Below are 24,175 nucleotides of genomic sequence, written 5' to 3'. Positions count from 1 at the left end.
CGTCCGTCCGTCCGTCCGTCCGTCCGTCCGTTCGTCCGTTCGTCCGTCCGTCCGTCCGTTCGTCGTTCGTTCGTTCGTTCGTTCGTTCGTTCGTTCGTTCGTTCGTTCGTTCGTTCGTTCGTTCGTTCGTTCGTTCGTTCGTTCGTTCGTTCGTTCGTTCGTTCGTTCGTTCGTTCGTTCGTTCGTTCGTTCGTTCGTTCGTTCGTTCGTTCGTTCGTTCGTTCGTTCGTTCGTTCGTTCGTTCGTTCGTTCGTTCGTCCGTCCGTCCGTCCGTCCGTTCGTTCGTCCGTTCGTTCGTTCGTTCGTTCGTTCGTTCGTTCGTTCGTCCGTCCGTCCGTTCGTCCGTTTGTCCCGCTTCAGGTTTAAGTTTTTGGTCAAGGTAGTTTTTGATGAAGTTGAAGTCCGATCAAACTTGAAACTTAGTACACATGTTCCCTATGATATGATCTTTTTAATTTTAATTCAAAATTAGATTTTTGACCCCAATTTCACTGTCCACTGAACATAGAAAATGATAGTTCGAGTTTCAGGTTAAATTTTTTGGTCAATGTAGTTTTTTTATGAAGTTGAAGTTCAATCAACTTGAAACTTAATACACATGTTCCTAATGATATGATTTTTCTAATTTTAATGCCAAATTATATTTTTTACCCCAATTTCACGGTCCACTAAACATGGAAAATGATAGTGCGAGTGCATGGGGCATCCGTGTTCTTTGGACACATTCTTGTTCCTTAATATCATAGAATAGTTTATGCTGAATTATATGCATAGACATCACGTTTAACAAGTAAGTACATGGACGACATTATACCATCCGTTTAGAGTATACATGACAGTTATGATAATCCAAACAATAACAGATTCGGCATATGCATAAACATGTACTGATTGTAATAGTACACTGATGCACTTTGGTAAGTCAAACGTATGTTCTCAACGAATTGGTATTAAGGAGTAAATTCTGTAAAAGGTTAGTTAATTCAATGGTGCTTTCTTTGGGTTAGGGTAACACAAGACGTTTTGTGATCAGAGCATTTTCGGTTGAAATGTTTAAACGTTTCTTTGAAAACCTCTTATTTCACCATCGCTGTGCCAGAGGGTTACTTTGTTTTTATTGTTTTATGTTTTTTCTGTCGGTTCCTTAGAGATTTCAATCCAAATTCAGATTTAAATTCCATTCTAAGAACTTCCGCTTCCTTTTCTTACAATTTTCCCACGTATGTAACTAGATGCGTGTATACCAAATATAGTCATGAGTGAATACCATTTTTATCGAATATGCAAACACCGAGATAGACAAATATCAAACTATTTATAAAATTTTAAAAAGCACAAAACACAAAATGTGCCCATTTAAATTATTTAGGAATATATATACATTCCATAGTGACATATCTCATCAACGTTTTGGATTAAAAACAATAAGAGCGAGCATTGACAAGGGGTTTATGTATTGGTGTGTACAAATATATTCCAAAGCCACAAATAGTCTTATAATTTTCAAATTCAATAAGTTTCACGTTCTGTTTTCAAACATACGAATAATAAGGTATAGATAGATATATTTTTTTTATGTCTGAGACTACTATAACACATGTGTTATATTTGTATATTTCATAAATGAACTTATAAAATCCTCGGAGACTATTATTCCATCAGCAATGAACTGTATCGACCCAATTTCTAATAGCACTAGCACTAAAGAAACCGTTTTAATATTGTGTTATAGTAGTCTCAGTTTATGTTAAGTATTTTAAATTTCAAGAATAGTTAATAATAGTATGTAACTTTTCATTGTATCATTTCGTCTATTATATCCATCAAATGTTTAAGAATTTGTGTCAATGCACAGGGGCGGATGCAGTGGTTTTTTTTATTATACAATGTAATAAATATGATTAGAAAATAATGTGTTTTTGTAGTACCCTTTTTGTTGTATATTCTTTTCAGTATAACACTCATTTTTGATCTGTTCAGTTTTCGCCGGTTTCTCGGCTATACGGTTTCTTTAGTGCTAGTACTATTTCAAATTGGGTCGATACAGTTCATTGCTGATGGAATAATAGTCTCCGAGGATTTTATAAGTTCAGTAGCCAGTGCTTCGATTTATGAAATATACAAATATTGAGACATGAAACCAAATTATGTAAGTCATTCTATGTAAGCGAAAAAAATATGTGATTTTTTGTTTAATAACGATAATGGACCAATAGGCCAAATGAGTTGTTTTCATCACTTGTCCGTCGTCCGTCGTACGTTAACTATTGCAAAATTCTTCCGAGTCCTCTGAAACTACTGGGCCAATTTAACCAATATTGGCCACAATCATCATTTGGGTATTCATTTTTAAAATATTGTGTCCGACGACCCCGCCTACAAACCAACATGGCCGCTATGGCTAAACATAGAACATAGGATCGAGTAACATACTTTTTTTGGCTTATATCTCTGAAACTAAAACATTTTGAGTAAATCTGACATGGGGGGTAAAATGTTCATCAGGTTTAGATCTATCTGCCCTGAAATTTAAAACCCATTGTTGGGTTGTTGCCCCTGAAATAGTCATTTTAATGAAATTTTGTGCAGTTTTTTGGTTATTAGCTTGAATATCATTATAACTAGAGATAAACTGTAACAGCAAAAATGTAAACCTGACTAAAGTAGTCAAGGAGTTATTGCCCTTTATAGTAAATTTTTGTAATCTTTTACCAAAAATTTCTCCCCTGCAACTACGAAGATGAATTCAATCAAACTTCGCCACATATATTGTTAGTGTAGCTATCAAATAAATGGCTGCGCTTTAGCGCATGATACGCCCGTTGCTCTTTTAACTTGTATTTTATGCTTTAAATGAATGTATATGATCAACTAGAAATATATATACAAATCAAAAGGGATGTTACATTAATATATTCACCAAAGTTTCATAAAATCCCCTTTTTTTAAGTATAAAAATTCATTACTTAAGAAAACGTAAAATCTAAAATTTATAAAAATGGAAAGGAAGCTTATGTCAATAGATATAAACAATTTATCAAAAATGCATAAAATTTTGTGAAAGTGTTAGTTATTGTCCCAAAATTGGAAAATCCCCCCTTTTTTAAGCATAAAAATTCATAAGTTAACACGGAAATGTAAAATCTGAAATTTATAAAAATTGAAAGGGAGCTTACATCAATAGATATAATCAATTCACTAAAGTTTCATGGACATTGGTGAAAGCCTTTTTGAGTTATTGTCCGAAGTGTTGAAAATCCCCCTTTTTTTTTATGAATAAAGCCCCATAAATCCAAAACTTAAAATCTGAAATTAAAAAAAAAACGAAAGGGAGCTTACGTCAATAGATATAAACAATTCACTTAAGTTTCATGGAAATTGATGAAAGTGTTTTTGAGTTATTGTCCGAAATGTGGACGACGGACGGACGGACAACGGTATACCATAATACATCCCGTCTTAAAGACGACGGGCGTATAAAAATGTGTCCGATGATCCCTCCTTCCAACCAACATGGCTAACATGGCTAAAATAGAACATAGGGGTAAAGTGCAGTTTTTGGCTTATAAAACTAAAGCAAAAGTAAAATGGTTGCATAATTAACTTGCATTATTTCATAAATTAAATGTAAACAAAAATATCAGGTGAGAAACACAACTTTGGAGCCTGTACCCCTAGTCACAATAGTCCCAGGTTTAGTAGCCTATTGCCAGAAGAAAAGACGATTTTTTTTCTTTTGTGGTTTTGTCATTACATTTTTTTTTAGGCACTGGCTACGGTTACATGGAAATGTAACAATAATAAAAATATTATTGTTACATTGGAGACTAAATGCCGGAATGCATGGTTGGGTAAGGACCTGTTTAATTACGAATGTAACAATACTTATTGAGTCTACGGTTACATTGCGTTATTGTTACATGAAAAAAAGCAATGTACGAATACGATGGGACTAGTAATATGTACTAAATAATAAATGTTGAGGACATTTATTACTTACATTCATAACATACAATTTATTTGCTGTAATTTTTTATTTACAATGACAATTTCTACAATTCCAGTAAGTTGTTTTTAAAGTCCGTTTTTTTTTTATGAACGAAATTACGTCCTCCACGGATACGTGTACATAGTATTTAGTATTTAAGATACAGTTAGCAAACTTTGCTTTTGATTATCAATTTGCGTCAAGTTATAAAGCTGTATGAAATGTTACGTCTTGATATTGTTTCAGTTTCGTTTAAAACGCATCACAAGTTTGATTTTTTTCACCATAAACAAAATTGGTCCAAAGTATAATGACAGTAATAAGAGTAGGTTTGCAGTTAAATACTTTAAAAAAGTGAAACCATTGAACTATATATTTTTCGCCTTTGACAGTCACACTCCTAATCTTGAGTAGTATCTTTAAGAACATCAAAACCATTAATACGTAGTAAAACTATTCAAGTTGTACACCATTTGTTGAACAATAATATTTGATTATTTATCAGTATTAAATTACAAGTATTGTTTAGTACATATGAAAGAATGAAGCAATACAACTATAGAAGATTTAAGTTTAATCAATCTAGCGTACATTGCTGTTTTTCATGTAACAATAACGTAATGTAACCGTAGCCTCAGTAATTATTGTTACATTTGTAATTAATCGGTTCCTCACCCAACTTTGCATTCCGGCAATTAGTCTCCAATGTAACAATAATATTTTTATTATTGTTACATTTCCATGTAACCGTAGCCAGTGCCTTTTTTTTACCTTTTTAAATATAAGGGAAAATTCCCTTATATTAATATAACTTATAGTAATATTACAAGGAATGTCCAGTAGAATAACCTATAGTGTTTAAAATGTAAAACGACATGGAGCCAAACAAAATATCATTATTGTTGATTGTAATGGTGCTTTGCTTTTCGTCGGTTTTCGTGTAGATAGTTTCAGAAGGGGAGATAACACATTATTAAATAATAAACAAACGAACATGGGTGGCTTTAAATTTCAAAACGTGAATACCAAGTCATTTTTCATCTCTGCCACTGGTGTCCGTGATAGAAAAAATAAAAGAAAGTCTGCAGCAGAGGTAAAAAATTTTGCTGAGTACAAAAAAACACAAAGTTTTCATCTCTATCCTCAAATCGTGCCGGCCTGATTATAAATAAAGTAATCTTACAACGACATAGAGTTGGATTTATGGGCGATCATCCCCTCCCCAGTTATGGAGCTTCATATGTGATAAATGACTTGACTTTTAAAAGTATTAGTATTACCAGGGCCCCCTTTTCAAAACGGTTGTTAAATACACCTTATCACTATTTGAAATTGGAAATCTGCCATTCCGGTTTACTTGAGAGTCTGCCCCGCTTTAGATTTTGACGTCATACAACAATCATTTTTCCATTTTGGCGTCACATATTTTGCATTATGACATCAAAACTTTTCGGGAACCTTTGTGATGTCTAGTAATGGGGGACAAATAGCGAAAAGGTTTATGTTGAGACTCAAGACTCCAGCTCCCCTTAATTGCAATTGTTTTACCATTTTCTTTGTTTAAAAAAAAAAGCGTAAATACATTGCATGTTCATGATGTTCCAATGATAAAATGAAAAACTAAAGAAGTTAAATCAACTTGCCTTTGTTAACAAACATTGTTGTACATTATAATTACAGCTCAACAAGAAATGGAACTGTGAGTGTGACATAGATGACGAGGAGATCATGGAACTAAGATCAGATAAATCTGAGCTTGATTATGAAAACTCTAAAACAGACTCAAAAACAGACTCATCAGAGAGTAGTTACAAGAGAGAGACATGGAGTAGAAAAGCTGATTTCATCTTATCAATTGTAGGCTATTCTGTAGGAGTTTCTAACATCCTTAGATTTCCTTACTTGTGTGTCCGTAACGGGGGTGGTAAGTCTGAACCCTTTTATCAATAAAGTATACATAAAATGGATCATTTTTATTTTAATATGAATGAAAATATTAATGATTTTAGACAGTAAAACTGACCACACCAAAATGACAAGTAATAAAGTTAATGCAGACTTCTGTGTATAAAACGATGTTCAGATTTCTTTTTATTGGAACAACTTTGCTTATTCAGACATTTTTTTTTTAAAGAAAATCTTGGTTATTATATAAATCATGTTTATGTATATTAGAACAATGTTAATGCATGCATTTATGTTTCTTTGTAGGTGCTTTCCTGATACCGTTTTTCTTCTTCATCATATTTTGTGGGCTTCCATTGTTTTATCTGGAAATATGTCTTGGACAGTTCTCTGGAGTTAGTTCCCTTTTTGTTTGGAATATGTGTCCCTTGTTCAAAGGTAAGTCTATAGTAAGTTTTAAAATATTTATTTTTATTAACTATCAATAGGTACGTGCACTGACCTGCAATTTTAATTGAGGTGAACATTTTTATCTAGAAAGCTTAAAAATGGCAGAAAATTTTCTCTTCTTTGTTTTGGAGTCGTGAAATTTCTAATTTGAAATCTATAGATTTTTCTTAAATTTAATTTATTACTGATAACTAAATTTGTGTTTGATATCAGTTATCAGTTATAGTTCAGCATGTTCAGTGAGCCAAAATTGTATGCAAAATTAGAAAAAATATGTGACATATCCCATTTCCTGTACCTTGACCTTAAGCATGTTATTTTGTTTCAGCACCATGTCTTTAATGAGTTGTTAACACGATTATTATTTCTATTTACTTTTAAGTAATTTTGTTTTTTTGACCAGGTCTGGGATATTTAATGGTAACAGTCTCAGCTTTGATGAGTTGGTATTATATAACTATGTTATGCTGGATCATATATTATTTCATCAACTCTTTTAAAAATCCGTTACCATGGTCACTGTGTGATCAGAGCTGGAATGAGGCTGGCTGTATTCTGAGTAGACTTTCAACAAATACAACAGTAAGTCTATGTCATAAATGTACTGACTTTAAAATCCATAAAAAAATAAAATATGCTTTGCTTTATAACATATATTATATTACACAGCAACAATAAATAATATTAAAAAAGAGGTCTTTAAAAATAAACTCATTGTAGATACTAGGCTTAAAACTATTAGCTAGATGTACATTTGGTCTACAAAAGATTCATCCACGACGCTAATATAAAATAGTTAAAAAGTCTGAATAAAAGAAATTAAGTTTTGAAACTTTGTCCTGGTAAATTCAGTCTTAAAGTCTGTTAATAACTGTAGAGCAAAATTTGAATTTCCTAAGAGCATGAAGAGAAAAGATCATCAGAATCCAATAACTGACCTTAAAATTTTTCATTAATTTTATATTCTGCATTTTAATTATAATTAAAAAGTTTTGTTGTAAATTACACAAGATCATTATACCCCCTCTTTAAAAAAAAAATTAGGGGTATACTGTTTTACTCTCTGACCATCCATCTCTCCTTCCGTCCCAGGAATATTTTTCGTAGCATTTTTTCAGGAACTACAATACAATGATTTCTGAAATTTAGTTACAGGGTTTATATAAGTTAGCTATACTGTGTAATAAGTTTTTAGATTCATAACTCAACAACTTTCTGTTTGCCGAACACTTGTATCATTTTACACATGATAGCCCAGTTGAAAATTTTCATTGCATTTTTCTCAAGAACTACAATACAAAGATTTCTGCAATTTGGTTTCAGGGTTTATATAAGTCAGCTATATGGTGTGATGCGTTTTCAGATTCATGACTTAACAATTTCCATTTTACCAAAATATTTGGGCAGGGTATCATCAGTGAGCAGTAGCTCACACTTTCACTTGTTTTATTCTGCCTTATTCATGCTTTGCTCATATAATCATGATAATCGACAATAAATACATTATTTATACTTATATTAAAAGGTTATGAAAGCATAATCCATCTTCAATATTTTATAAATACTTGGAAGGAACTATTGGGAACCATGGTAACTTTGAAACTTAGAATTTTGTATAATTTTCAGATGGTGAATTGTTCTGAAGTTTTCATGGGACATAACTATATACAAGAGAATGGATCATACACTTGTAATGTATCAAATATTGAATTACAGACAGCTCCTAAACAGTTCTGGCAGTAAGTATTATATTGTTTTTTTCAAGGGAGATTATTCTGGAATTATTTTAAACTGGTTTGATTTGCATGTCCTTGGCATTTTTGTTTTTATAGTTTAACATATTTTTAAAACTGACAAGTGTTAGAGAAACAGTAAGTTTAACATTGAGAACAAAAATGTTTTATTTCAAAGTTAATAAAAATTATGAGAGGTTGTTAAACATCCCCTAGTAGTATATATAGAATGTTCAGTAAGGTTAAGTTGTTTTAGGTATTTCCCCCCTAGTAGTAGTAATATATAGAATGTTCAGTTAGTTTGTTTTATGCATTTGCTTTGCTTATGAATATTTATTTAAAAAACTGTACCAAAGCAGTATACTATTAATTTTGGACACTTCTTCAATTGACATCAAAGTTTGTCTACTGTAAGATCTATTAACGTTTGAAACACTGGAATATGAGGTTAAAAGCTTTTATTTTTATAATTGTGTAAACATATTTTTCAATATGACAGTATTATTGAAATGATGTAAAATGTATAATATATCTGAAACAAATACTTATATTGACAGTAATTGATTTTGTAAAAATTACCACATTTGAAGGTTAAACAAAAAATAATGTTTATTCCACATAAATCTAATACCGTAAATTCAGAAATCATTGCATGTATTTATTATTGCAATAATGTCATTTTAGACTTAAATGTAATTTGAATTTTTGCGATATTAAAAAAAAAATCCTGTTTGATTCATATAAAAATATTTTAAATACCAGTAGATATTCTGTTTATATGTGTTTTGTTGTTTTACAGAAATAATGTGCTACATATATCCAGTGGTATAGAAGAATCTGGCAATGTGCAATGGCATTTAGTTATTTGTTTATTGGTTGCCTGGATACTTGTGTTTCTTTGTTTAATGAAGGGAATTAAGTCAGTAGGGAAGGTGAGATTTGTTTTTATTCATCATACTTTTTCTGTGCTGGCTATCAGTGATCCCATTCTGGATTAAGTTAATCTTAATAAATGACATTTATATAATAAAATATAATAATATGTACGGTTTCAAATGGCTAAATGCTTAGTAAAACAAATGTCTATTAAAACTTTTACTGCCGGAGGCACACATATGTCCATGTTTTACAAAAATGTTTTAATTTATGCAATTTTTTATCATTGCAACATGACTTTCAATTAAAAGACCTATAGTTAAACAGTGTACTATTTGTCTTCAATGTTTATGAGGTTCAATCAAACAAGAATGTTACCAATTCTTCTGAATATTTAAATCATTTGTTGTATATATATTATTATGCCCTTATTCATGATCCATTCTATAATAGAGTTGGTCTTATGAAAAAACTTTTAGTTTTAATAATTTTTCTACTTTTTTTTTTATAGGTTGTGTATTTGACAGCTATATTACCTTATGTACTATTGACTATAGTATTTGTTAGAGGACTTATGATGCCTGGATCTCTGGATGGTATCATATTCTACCTAAAACCTGACTTCAGCAGGTTGTTGGATATTCAGGTAAGAAATGATTTAGGTTTGACTGTAAGAGGACTAATGATGCCAGATCTCTGGATGGTATCATATTCTACCTAAAACCTGACTTCAGCAGGTTGTTGGATATTCAGGTAAGAAATGATTTAGGTTTGACTGTAAGAGGACTAATGATGCCTGGATCTCTGAATGGTATCATATTCTACCTAAAACCTGACTTCAGCAGGTTATTAGATATTCAGGTAAGAAATGATTTAGGTTTGACTGTAAGAGGACTAATGATGCCCGGATTTCTGGATGGTATCATATTCTACCTAAAACCTGACTTCAGCAGGTTATTAGATATTCAGGTAAGAAATGATTTAGGTTTGACTGTTAGAGAACTAATGATGCCTGGATCTCTGGATGGTATCATATTCTACCTAAAACCTGACTTCAGCAGGTTATTAGATATTCAGGTAAGAAATGATTTAGGTTTGACTGTTAGAGGACTAATGATGCCTGGATCTCTAGATGGTATCATATTCTACCTAAAACCTGACTTCAGCAGGTTATTAGATATTCAGGTAAGAAATGATTTAGGTTTGACTGTTAGAGGACTAATGATGCCTGGATCTCTGGATGGTATCATATTCTACCTAAAACCTGACTTCAGCAGGTTATTAGATATTCAGGTAAGAAATGATTTAGGTTTGACTGTAAGAGGACTAATGATGCCAGGATCTCTAGATGGTATCATATTCTACCTAAAACCTGACTTCAGTAGGTTATTAGATATTCAGGTAAGAAATGATTTAGGTTTGACTGTAAGAGGACTAATGATGCCAGGATCTCTGGATGGCATCATATTCTACCTAAAACCTGACTTCAGCAGGTTATTAGATATTCAGGTAAGAAATGATTTAGGTTTGACTGTAAGAGGACTAATGATGCCCGGATCTCTGGATGGCATCATATTCTACCTAAAACCTGACTTCAGCAGGTTATTAGATATTCAGGTAAGAAATGATTTAGGTTTGACTGTAAGAGGACTAATGATGCCCGGATCTCTGGATGGTATCATATTCTACCTAAAACCTGACTTTACCAGGTTGTTGGATATTCAGGTAAGAAATGACTATATATTTTTGGTTGCTGTAAAACTTGATGAGAAATTTGTGTTTAACGGTTATTTTTCAGGAATTTTGCAAGACTACATTTATATATAACAGAAAAAATGAAAAATGGAATACTTGGGGTTTTTTCTTTAAACTGCTGCCTATGTTGTAGAAATCAAAAAAATTCTCAACAAGCAAACTTAAAATAAACTTTTCTTGCAAGATATGAAGAATATTGACTCCTACTATAACGAATATTTTAATAAAACACAATGCAATAAAAACAATTATTTTGATAACACTCACATGAACAAATGTGATTTCCTGACAGTTTTCTTGACTATCTTGTAGGTATGGTTAGAGGCAGGACTACAGGTTTTCTACTCACTAGGTCCAGCTTGGGGAGGATTGATAACCATGTCTAGTTATAACAAGTTTGATAACAATTGTCTAAGGTACATTTATTTCTAAACACTTTGCTTCAAGACACTTTTTACATTTTTCAAATTTTGTAGATAAAACTAAAATACCAAGATGGCCACTTCTATTCTGTTTATAGTGCAAGTTAGTTTCTAAGTCAAATGACAGAGTGCATCATTTTATTGAAATTTTCAATCAAGATTTCTATTTATGTTTTAAATTGAGATAAGGCTAAATAAAAAGAGTAGTTTGTGATCTCTGGCATCACAATAAAAAGAGTAGTTTGTGATCTCTGACATCAAAATATAAAGAGTAGTTTGTGATCTCTGACATCAAAATATAAAGAGTAGTTTGTGATCTCTGACATCAAAATAAAAAGAGTAGTTTGTGATCTCTGACATCAAAATATAAAGAGTAGTTTGTGATCTCTGACATCAAAATAAAAAGAGTAGTTTGTGATCTCTGACATCAAAATATAAAGAGTAGTTTGTGATCTCTGACATCAAAATAAAAAGAGTAGTTTGTGATCTCTGACATCAAAATAAAAAGAGTAGTTTGTGATCTCTGACATCAAAATAAAAAGAGTAGTTTGTGATCTCTGACATCAAAATATAAAGAGTAGTTTGTGATCTCTGACATCAAAATAAAAAGAGTAGTTTGTGATCTCTGACATCAAAATAAAAAGAGTAGTTTGTGATCTCTGACATCAAAATCAAAATAGTAAGTAAGTAAGTAAGTAAGTAAGTAAATTTTATTTAGAGTCGGCATATATATACATAATAACAGAGAAAACATGAGCTCTGGTGAGCTCTTTAACCGACTATCACATAAAAAACATGCAGCATCATGCAAATACTACCAAATAAAACTAAAAAAACATGCAATATAATGAAAGCAAATCTATTTGATTTGTGAGCCTCCAGAGTCAAAGTTCATGTGGCAAGTGCCTCTATGTGCATTGAAACGGGGGAATCAGCAAATCACTTGGGATCATAAAATATAACAGACTAAAAGCATAAAAACAATAAATAAATAAATATAAGCACTAGCATTTAATGGCAGATATATTAAAAAAAATGCATAAAAAAATGCATAAAAAGCAGAGCAAAAGGCCATTATAAAAAGAAAGAAAGAAATTTCAGCTTTGAGACAGCACTGGGTGGAAACGACATGAACTGCAGTAACATTTTTGACCCCCACACCAGGAATTTATATTATTCCTAAACTGGTCAAAAGAAGTCACGAGTCTAGCCTCATTAGGAAGTGAGTTCCATACTTGTGCTGCCTCAAATCTAAAGGATCTTTTATCATAACTGGAGGTTCTAGGTCTAGGTACCTCAGCAGTGTTTACATACCTGAAATTATATGAACTAAATCTTGAATAAATAAAGGACATTTTTTATTAATTATTTTAAAGGTCTCCAAGGCAATTGAGTGCATTCTACGAGTTTTTAACGATGGAAGGTTCGAAATCTGCAGGAGTGTTTTGTATGAGTTCTGATGGTCTTCATTAATAAATCAAAGCGCTCTTTCTTGTATTTTTTCTATTTTCCTGGTATTTTGTTCCCCACAGAAATGCCAAGTCAAAGGGCAATAACTAAAGTTAGACATAATAAAAGAGTAGTAAATTGTAAGCTTACTCAGTTAAATACTATTACTGTATTCTTACACCTTGACAAGTTTCTATTTTGTTTGTCTAGGGATGCTATAATAGGAACGTTAGCAGACACCTTGACAAGTTTCTATTTTGTTTGTCTAGAGATGCTATAATAGGAACGTTAGCAGACACCTTGAACAGTTTCTATTTTGTTTTTCTAGGGATGCTATAATAGGAACGTTAGCAGACACCTTGACAAGTTTCTATTTTGTTTGTCTAGAGATGCTATAATAGGAACGTTAGTAGACACCTTGACCAGTTTCTATTTTGTTTTTCTAGGGATGCTATAATAGGAACGTTAGCAGACACCTGGACAAGTTTCTATTTTGTTTTTCTAGGGATGCTATAATAGGAACGTTAGCTGACACCTTGACAAGTTTCTATTTTGTTTTTCTAGGGATGCTATAATAGGAACGTTAGCAGACACCTTGACCAGTTTCTATTTTGTTTTTCTAGGGATGCTATAATAGGAACGTTAGCAGACACCTAGATAAGTTTCTATTTTGTTTTTCTAGGGATGCTATAATAGGAACATTAGCAGACACCTTGACAAGTTTCTATGGAGGATTTGTTATTTTTGCCATCCTGGGAGCCATGTCGTACGAGGCTAACCTACCAATAACTGAAGTCGCTACATCAGGTGGGACAAACACTAATGTTATTATTGATTAATTAGCATAACTGAATAAGAGATGTCAAACATATTTTCCAGTAAAAACTAAGATGTGGTGTATTGCCAATGTGACAACCCGCACTAGCTATAAATAGAGACCAAATATCTTTAACAATGTGCAAAACCCATTCGGCAAAGTAATCTATAAAAAGACCCTAGTCTGCATGAAATATTCATCACTGGACAATTACCAAAGTACAGTTAATCAAAACATTTTGCTGTTATCATCCAGCTGAAGATGATATCCAGGCCTATATGGAAAAGGCCATGTATTAATTTGTATGCTATAAATGAATAATTTAAAACAAGTTAACAAAAAAAAAGGTACTATAAGTTCCGTGGTATAATAATTGATTATTATTTATAGGTCCTGGATTAGGTTTGGTGGCCTATCCTGAAGCTATTAACAAGTTACCTATGCCACAAGTTTGGGCAGTGATATTTTTCCTGATGCTGTTATTTCTTGGTATTGACAGTCAGGTCAGTATAAGATTAAAAGTCACAAACAGAACATTCAACTTATCCAAAGTTTTGTGTTAGAATTTTCATTTATCAAAGTCCTATATTGTAAAGAAATTGATTTCATGATTAAACACATTTTAAAATAATAATTTCAAATAAAGATTAATTGATTGATTTTTGTTTAACACCACTTTGAGCTCTATTAGCTGTTTTGTTGTGCTCAATTTTTATTGATGGAGGAAGCTTGCGTACTGGGAGAGAACAACTGAATCTCAGTTGGAAAACTGACAATCCAAGTTAATAAAGATTAGAGTTGAATACACCTGCCACATGCAGGATTGACAGGCTAGTGATAAAGTAGTTGAACTACTTAGACCGTGTAATAGGTGTATTAGAAACAAAAATACCTTAAAATGATACTAATAACCATCATTGACTGTTATATATACATCTGCGTGTGATAACATGATATGTTTCATCATAAAACATTAATCTAGATAATTTTTAAATTATGGTTTACAACTTCTACTCAGTTTGTGGCTGTATCTAACTGTTGTGAATTGACAATTATAATTTCAGTTTGGCACATTTGAGACGGTGTGCAGTGGACTAGTAGATGCATTCCCACAGAAGTTAGGCAAGAGAAGGATACTACTAACTGCCTGTCTGTCATGTCTCCTGTTTCTCTTAGGCCTGCCTTTTACAATGAACGTAAGTGTGAAGGATACTACTGACTGCCTGTCTGTCATGTCTCCTGTTTCTCTTAGGCCTGCCTTTTACAATGAACGTAAGTGTGAAGGATACTACTGACTGCCTGTCTGTCATGTCTCCTGTTTCTCTTAGGCCTGCCTTTACAATGAACGTAAGTGTGAAGGATACTACTGACTGCCTGTCTGTCATGTCTCCTGTTTCTCTTAGGACTACCTTTTACAATGAATGTAAGTGTATTATATGTCAGATATTTCTTTACTGTCACCAACAGAAGATCAATCATTTATTGTATTTACTCTATGTTTTTCATGTTTGTATGCCCCATTTATTATGCCCATTTATGTTCGTCCGTCCGCTTGTTCATTTGTCTGTCCGTCCATCTGTCTGTCTCTCTCGTTTCAGGTTTAAGTTTTTAGCTCACCTGGCCCGAAGGGCCAAGTGAGCTTTTCTCATCACTTTGTGTCCGTCGTCCATTGTCGTCGTCGTCAGTTAACTTTTACAAAAATCTTTTCCTCTGAAACAACGTGGTCAAAGTTAACCAAACTTGGCCACAATCATCATTGGGGTATCTAGTTTAAAAAATGTGTCCGGTGACCCGGCCAACCAACCAAGATGGCTACCATGGCTAAAAATAGAACATAGGGGTAAAATGTAGATTTTGGCTTATATCTCTGAATCAAAGCATTTAGAGCAAATCTGACATGGGGGTAAAATTGTTTATCAGGTCAAGATCTATCTGCCCTTAAATTTTCAGATTAATAGGACAACCCGTTGTTGGGTTGCTGCCCCTGAATTGGTAATTTAAAGGAAATTTTGCTGTTTTGGTTATTATCTTGAATACTATTATAGATAGAGATAAACTGTAACAGCAATAATGTTCAGCAAACTAAGATTTACAAATAAGTCAACATGACCGAAATGGTCAGTTGACCCCTTTAGGAGTTATTGCCCTTTATAGTCAATTTTTAACCATTTTTCGTAAATCTTAGTAATCTTTTACAAAAATCTTCTCCTCTGAATCTACTGGGCCAAACTTGGCCACAATCATCTTTGGGGTATCTTGTTTAAAAAATGTGTCCAGTGACCTGGCCATCCAACCAAGATGGCCGCCGCGGCTAAAAATAGATTATTGGGATAAAATGCAGTTTTTGGCTTATAACTCAAAAACCAAAGCATTTATAGCAAATCTGACGTGGTTAAATTGTTTATCAGATCAAGATCTATCTACCCTGAAATTTTCAGATGAATCAGACAACCCGTTGTTAGGTTGCTGCCCCTGAATTGGTAATTTTAAGGAAATTTTGCCGTTTTTTGTTATTATCTTGAATATTATTATAGATAAGGATAAACTGTTAACAGCAATAATGTACAGCAAAGTAAGACCTAAAAATGAGTCAATATGACCAAAATGGTCAATTGACCCCCTAAGGAGTTATTGTCCTTTATAGTCAATTTTTAACAATTTTCATAAAATTTGTAAATTTTTGTTAACATTTTCCACTGAAACTACTGGGCCAAGTTCATTATAGATAGAGATAATTGTAAGCAGCAAGAATGTTCAGTACAAACACATCACCATCACCAAAACACGATTTACTCATGAATCCATCTGCGTCCTTTGTTTAATATTCACATAGACCAAGGTGAGCGACACAGGCTCTTTAGAGCCTCTAATTGTTAAAGTTTTTGGTCAAGGTATTTTTTGATGAGGTTAAAGTCCATTCAAAATGAAACTTTGTACACATGTTCCCTATGACATGATCTTTCTAATTTTAATGACAAATTCGAGTTTTTACCCCAATTTCACAGTAAAAAAAAAAATGTTTAGAAATAGAAAATATGATTCACAGAATAAAACAGGAGTCTTATAGGTCAGAAAGGTCAAATGCTTACATCATTTCTATATTTAACTTTCAGGGAGGAATGTACCTGTACCAAATAGTAGACTGGTATGCAGCCTCATTGTGTGTCATGCTTACATCTTTCCTGGAGTGCATTATCATAGGATGGATTTATGGTAAATCTGTTACAAAATGCCTTTACTGCGCTTTTAAGGGGGCTCCCGGTTCTGAATCATTTTTTTTATTTAATATAGGATTTCGCTACATTTTTCTATAAATGAACTTTATCTCATACTTAATAGAAAAATGAAATAAAAAAATGGGGTCACCGTTCATTTACGCTCACAATCTGCCTTCAAAAGAAGCATACATTTTTGTTAATGTCCTTTTTTCTGTTGAACTAATAGGAGAAATAGCGGTAATATCAAAATAAAAAAAAGAACTAAATTACAGAAATCGCTTAAATTTTACAATTATTTAGTTTATGTACAGCTTATTCGGAACCAACAATAAAAAATTAGGTCACCGATGAGTTAAAAAAGATATTTAAATTTAATGCCAAAAAATTGCATTTTTGCACCAAAGGGAGATAATTTTGAGCTTTTTCAATGATATCTACATTTTAAAAGTCACCTGGGGCCTACACATATTGATTTTTTGGAATGATTTTTGTACCATATGATAAAGTAACAACTACTAAAGGTAATTAATAAAATTTGTAATGAAAAATAAATGTTCAATTTTTTTCTGAAAATCTTATACCCGCGAGCCTCCTTAATACCCTAGCCAGCCTGTGTCATAAATTTGAAAATAGATTTGAATTAAAAGAAATCTAGGGTATGCATTAATATTAAAGATGGCAATGAAACAGCTCTGAAAATTGCAAAAGACATTCATAGTAAAAATGAGAATGGAAATAGAGAATGTGTGAAAGAGACATCAACCCAATCAATGAACTGTAAACAGACAAAGGTCACCAATTTGTCATTATATGAGAAAAATACTAATTAAATATTTCCTGAATAATGTGTGAAGGCAAAATTTCATTGTTTATAAATTGTTTATAAAGCAAAAATTTTAAACTTTTGTTTTCATTTCAACTTTGTAAGATGTAAGTGTCATAGCAACTCTTATTTAGCAACTGTTATACACCATTAATATATTTGTTTAAAGTATTATCCCAACAACTACTATACTCAGTTATTTTTTATACCTTTATAGGTGCTGAGAGATTCAGTAGAGACCTACATTTAATGCAGGGACGACCAGCACCTAAGATATTTAGGGTTTGTTGGTGTATAGTGACACCTGCTATAATGTTGGAAAGTATTGTTATAAATTTGGTTTAAAAAAATATTTTACCTGCATAATGAACCTTCGGCTTATATTTATTTATATTCATTCATAAAACTTCTTATCATTTGAAAGTTTTACATCATAGAAGATCAGCTGGCGTAAATGTTAACATTTTTAATCTATAGATACTCATGAGTAAGAAAAAATAATGTGAGAAGAGTTATAAGCCATTTATTCAGTGGTATGTTCACACACATATTAAAGTGACCCATCATGTCACATGGTCAGACAACAAGAAAGAGCAAGAAATACATGTGCTGTGTATGAAGTGATAAAAACATAATAAGCAATACAAAAAAATCTTTGGTAAGTGATAGATACACTGTAATAATGAATATCATTTGGATACACAATATAATGACATTAGCAAATGTAAATTGATTATAAAATCATGACAGCAGTCACTAGCATTTCAAAAACAATCTTCATATGATATACCCTAGAATCAAGTACAAACATTTGAGGTGATAATTTTGTGTTAAGCCGTATGAATTACACTCATGTTTTCACTTTTACAGATAGCTTTCATCATGACTTTAATACAGTACCAGCCACCTACATATGAGGGATATGAATACCCTGTGTTTGCTAGATCTTTAGGCCTCTTGTTGGCAGTCGTTCCACTAATACCACTTCCTGTTCTTATGATTATACAGTTTTTACAGACTCCAGGAACATTCTGGGAGGTATTTGTTTTACTATATATTCTTCTTATTCTTTTATTTTATCCAAACTTATTTTTCAAGTGGACTTACTGTTAATGTATAAATTTGATTAAAAACATAACATTGGGGAATAAATTGGAGAGACATTTTTAATAAGGCTGATGTTTAAGAAAATCCAGTAAACTGTTTTGTAAATAGAATACAATAGGTATTGTGGAATTTGAATCTCACATACTAGACAAAATTTTGTGAACTAATTTTTATACGCCCGTCAAACTTTTGATGGGATGTATTATGTTATACAAATGTCCGCCTGTCTGTCCGTCCGTCTGTCCGGCGTCCACATGTTGCACCTTAACTTGAGAACCGCTTATCCAAATTTCATGAAACTTAAAATAGTTGTTTCTTATTATGGTCAAAAGATCTGTATTATTTTTAGTGAAAATAGGATTTAAACTTTTTGAGTTACAGGACTTTATAACTTAAACAGGGGTGTGCATTTTTCACATGTCCCGCTATATCTCTAAAGCGATTTCTGATTATTGCTTTAAACTTCACACACTTCTTGGTTTTATTAATCCAAAGATCTGTATACTTTTTGGTGATGATTCAAAATTTTGTTTTTGAGTTATTGAGTTTTTTGTAAAAAAGGGGGTTGGGTTTTCACATGTCGTGCCATATCTCATAAATGATTTAAGATTATTGCTTAAAACTTTATACACTTCTTGGTTATATTAATCTAAAGATCTGTATACTTTTTAGTGATGATTCAATTTATTTTTATTTTGGAGTTATTGAGTTTTTTGTTAAAAAAGAGGGGGATGGGGGTCACATGTTGCATGGTATCTTAAAAACCATTAGTGACTATTGCTTAAAACTTTATACACTTCTTAGTTATATTAATCTAAAGATCTGTATACTTTTTGGTGATGATTCAAAATTTCATTCTATAGTTGGTGAGTTTTTTGTAAAAAAAAAAAAAAAAGTTTTTTTCAAATGTCGCCCCATATTTCAGAAACTATTTATGATTATTGCATAAAACATCTGACACAAGACGAAGGGCGTATCATGCGCTCATGCCACAGCTGTTTATTACTTTATCAATGATATATTGTCTAATTAAAGTAGAAAAGAATTTTTCAGTTGTGGTAAACATTTTTTACTTAAATTATTTAAATCTACATTTGTTTGAAAGTATTAAAAGCTTTTCCATGAAAATTCTAACAGTTATTGAAACCTACATTTATATTTTATTGCATTGATTTTTTCAGAGACTACAGACATTACTGAGACCTTCAAAAGACTGGGGACCTCATCCAGAACACCTTAAAGAGGACTATCAGAATTTATATCGTCATCATCATAAAAGTCATAACGTCTGGACGTACATGACCACAAACATATTTGGACCACCTACATGTGAACTGTAGCACATACCACGGTTGTAATATGTCATCATGATATATAGCCTCTCCAAGAAGTCATATTATCTCATGTTATATGGACTATCAGAATCTGTATACTGTGGATTCAGTTATTTTTGTGGATTGACGGAAACATACATGTTAGTGGATATTTAATTTCGTGGTCTTGCCGAAGTATGCATACAAGCCTATGGTAAATTTGGTATTCGTTGAACATTTAATTTCGTGGTTCACCTGTTCAAGCAAAATCCTCAAAAATTGGTATCCAACGAATAATACTGAATCCACAGTAATGTATATTCAGGAAAATTTAATCAGGTGATGACATTTAAAATTACTTCCTACAATGATTACTTCATAGTGCATCTGTTGCATATATATTGTGTAGTCTCTTTTTATACGACCGCAAAAATTTTAATTTTTCGTCGTATATTGCTATCACGTCGTCGTCGTTGTCGTCTGAATACTTTTAGTTTTCGCACTCTAACTTTAGTTTAAGTAAATAGAAATTTATGAAATTATGACACAAGGTTTATGACCACAAAAGGAAGGTTGGGATTGATTTTGGGAGTTTTGGTTCCAATAGTTTAGGAATAAGGGGCCAAAAAAGGGCCCAAATAAGCATTATTCTTGGTTTTTGCACAATAACTTTAGTATAAGTAAATAGAAATCAATGAAATTTAAACACAAGGTTTATGACCACAAAAGGAAGGTTGGGATTGATTTTGGGAGTTGAGGTCCGAACAATTTAGGAATAATGGGCCAAAAAGGGGCCCAAATAAGCATTTTTCTTGGTTTTTGCACCATAACTTTAGTATTAGTAAATAGAAATCTATGAAATTTAAACACAAGGTTTATGACCATAAAATTTTTGGTCCCGTTTTCAAATTGGTCTACATTAAGGTCCAAAGGGTCAAAAATTAAACTTTGTTTGATTTTGACAAAAATTGAATCCTTGGGGTTCTTTGATATGCTGAATCTAAAAATGTACTTAGATTTTTGATTATTGGCCCAGTTTTCAAGTTGGGTTTCAAATCGGGGTCCAAAATTAAACTTTGTTTGATACTGTGCAATAGCAAGAAATATCTAATTGCACAATATTGTGCAATAGCAAGAAATTTTCAATTGATTGGAGTTATCTTTCTTTGTCCAGAATAGTAGTTGAATCAACTTAAATCATTGATTTATACAATATACAATGTATATTCACTTTTACTACCAACTGATAAATTAAAACAATCTTTACCATTCAGTGATAACAAGCACTTGTTTTACATTTTAATATTTGATGATGTATTTAAATGAGTAGTTATTGCTACTTCTTCAATTTTTTTGAGAGGATTAATATTCAACAGCATAGTGAATTGCTCAAAGGCAAAACAAACATTTTAATTTCATTAGACCACATTCATTCTGTGTCAGAAACCTATGCTGTGTCAACTATTTAATCACAGTCCAAATTTAGAGCTGAATCCAGCTTGAAAGTTGTGTCCATACTTGCCCCAACTGTTCAGGGTTCAACCTCTGCGGTCGTATAAAGCTGCGCCCTGCGGAGCATCTGGTTTATATTTTAAAGTGCATTCTATAAAGTACATATCCCCTATGAATAGGAAGAAAATGAAAGACAAGTTGTCTAAAAACGTGAATCGCAAAGATTTGAAAATTTGGTTATACATCTTTTTATCTTAATTTTGTTACTAAACTTTTTTTCTTCCTCTTTTGTTTAAAGATTGAGAATATGCTGTACTAAACAATGAAAACAAATATTGACTTATATCTTGGTACTTTATTATCATAAACAATGAAGACTTGTTTTGAAAGGTTTAATTTGTCTACCTAATGTGTTTCATTTTATATCACTGATTATCAGTGTTTGACATGTACGGGTTGATTAAATGTGAAACATTGTTTGTTTAGAAATTATGATGGTGATGTATCACTTGTCAAAATCTATATAACTGTTGTTTGTAACATACATCATTTGCTGAGCAATCATTTATTTATTGATAAAGACATTTGTGTACATTGATATAATTTTTTTTATAGAGTGAAACCATGTTATTCTGTATGAATTTTTAGTGAAGTTGTTGTCAAGTTAAAGTAGGTCAACTTGATCCTAATTTGATGTGTGAGTAATTTCAATGTGGATTTGTTATTTTTGCACATTTCTAAAACTTTCAGGCTAATGTAATAATACATACAAGGCAATAAATAATGTCCATATTGATCAGGGTTCTCACTAAGGCGAGTCCACGAGTCCTGGTCCCATCAAAATCTGTCTGGACTCATCATTTTCAAAACTAGTGAGTCCACAGATGCATCAAAGTGTATTGTAAACATGATAGTCCTTAGAAATTGTTGTCATAAAAATATAACTAACACTACTGTAGATTCAGTTATTTTTTGTGGGTACCATATTTCATGGATTGAGAAATACTTGCATTTTCAATGATATTTTATTTCGTGGTTTGGCAAAATTTGTGTACATTCCTTTAGAAAATTTCTATTTAGTAAAATATTTAAATTCTTGGTCCCAAAGTACCCACAAATTCAATGAAAATTGGTTTCCAAAGAATATTAATGAATCCACCATATATTTTTCATGAATATGCATTTAGCAATGATGTTATAAATTAGCTAACAGAATTTTAATTGTGTGTTTTATTTTTATGTATCCTATCCTGTTGCAATTATCACAATAGATGAAATACTGCAAAAAGTTATAAATGTACATTAATCGATATCGTTGATCTCAACTAAATGTTTATTTTATCAAACATTTTTGTATCTTATTATTCAGTATTTATTAGTATATATGTGTTAGATATATGTTTTAAATATATGTGTTAAATATATGTGTTATATTGTAATAGTCATTATCATGGTGCAGACATGTTTCTATTATTAGTATATACAGTGATGCAATCTAAAAAGTGCTACAATGAGTGCTCGGAGAAAATTAGTATCAATACAATTAGTAAAATTCTGATAATTTATAACCAAATGTGATTTTTTTTCTTAAGATTTAAAATTTGTAAGTTTATTGTTATATCTTTCATGTAAAGTTTGAAAGCAACCATTAAATCAACTATAAAAATAAAAAGCTAAATATTTGTTATTTCAAGAACCATTAAAACAGTTTGGTTTTCATAGATTTTAAGTTAAAAATAATTTTATGAATTTATTTTGTTATTAAAAATTATGTACACACAAATTGTCTACTGTTAAAATGAGATTTTAAAAAAGCCACTTTTTCGTCCTCTTGTATTTGAAGGTAAAAAAGAATCAAAACATCATTTCTACATTTATGATTTCAGTGGCCAAATTATGACTCTTCTGTCTTTTATTTTTATTTTTTTAAAGAATATTTAATTTCCAAACTTTTTAGTACAAATTCAATACTGATAATTTAATGAAATTTTTAATTTATATCTAGCACAATGTATTTGTGTGTTGATAAAGATCCTTATAAACATTGTGATTTTGTGCTATAAGTATTAATTGACGTCTATTTGATGTTGTACATGTGATCGGTATAATTAGGTTATTGTTTTGTGTTTTAACTAGTCTTTATATTTTTGTTTTCTCCCTGTTTGATTCAAATGTGAATAATATGTTCTTTAAAGATAATGCATTCCATTTGAAATAAATATTTTTAAAGAAAAATTATTTACATTGTGTTATACTTTTTTCCAATAATCAAAAATTTATTATGAAGTTGTTTGAGAACAAAATACATCAGGAATGAAACATGCATTTTCTTTGGTCACATGTAAGATGGTTGTACCAAAATTGAAACATGCATTTTCTTTGGTCACGCATAAGATGGTTGTACCAAAACTGAAACATGCATTTTCTTTGGTTACATGTAAGATGATTGTACCAAAACTGAAACATCATTTTCTTTGGTCACATGTAAGATGGTTGTACCAAAACTGAAACATCATTTTCTTTGGTCACATGTAAGAGGGTTGTACCAAAACTGAAACATCATTTTCTTTGGTCACATGTAAGATGGTTGTACCAAAACTGAAACATCATTTTCTTTGGTCACATGTAAGATGGTTGTACCTAGACTGACATTAAATACAATAGGCACATCAACTGTCTGTTTGTTATTCAGTTTTCAAAAGCAAGCATTAGAATTTTAAAAAAGGATAGAGAGAACTCACAAATAAACCCCAACCAACCTGACCCCAACCCCCCCCCCCTTGCCTGCCAGATTTTCATAGATGCATATATAGCAAAAGTCATTATTGTGCTCCTAAAGATAAATTAATAACAAAAAAGTGCACAAC

General features: G+C 31.6%; 1 protein-coding gene across 3 annotated transcripts; it reads left to right on the top strand.

The window, feature by feature from the left end:
* Positions 1 to 880: 880 nt before the first annotated feature.
* LOC139522769 (sodium- and chloride-dependent betaine transporter-like) lies at positions 881 to 23,544 on the top strand. Of its 3 annotated transcripts, XM_071316273.1 has the most exons (16): positions 4,959 to 5,081; positions 5,669 to 5,912; positions 6,200 to 6,331; positions 6,747 to 6,925; positions 7,970 to 8,082; positions 8,876 to 9,008; positions 9,464 to 9,582; positions 10,230 to 10,245; positions 11,020 to 11,123; positions 13,261 to 13,385; positions 13,786 to 13,898; positions 14,460 to 14,591; positions 16,509 to 16,608; positions 17,654 to 17,754; positions 18,307 to 18,474; positions 19,725 to 23,544. In XM_071316273.1, exons 1-16 carry the CDS (start codon positions 4,983 to 4,985, stop codon positions 19,881 to 19,883), a joined length of 2,037 nt encoding a protein of 678 aa, XP_071172374.1. In that variant the 5' UTR covers positions 4,959 to 4,982; the 3' UTR covers positions 19,884 to 23,544. The 3 variants fall into 3 exon arrangements, with proteins under 3 accessions (XP_071172375.1, XP_071172374.1, XP_071172373.1); XM_071316274.1 differs by lacking the exons at positions 4,959 to 5,081; positions 10,230 to 10,245 and adding an exon at positions 881 to 973 and having other exon boundaries at positions 9,464 to 9,598; XM_071316272.1 differs by lacking the exon at positions 10,230 to 10,245 and having other exon boundaries at positions 9,464 to 9,598.
* The last annotated feature ends 631 nt before the right edge of the window (positions 23,545 to 24,175 follow it).

The sequence above is a fragment of the Mytilus edulis genome, chromosome 5 (genome assembly GCF_963676685.1).
Source record: "Mytilus edulis chromosome 5, xbMytEdul2.2, whole genome shotgun sequence".
Lineage (NCBI taxonomy): Eukaryota > Metazoa > Mollusca > Bivalvia > Mytilida > Mytilidae > Mytilus > Mytilus edulis.
Note: the sequence above shows the minus strand (reverse complement) of the source record. Positions and strands in the feature narration are given on the sequence as shown.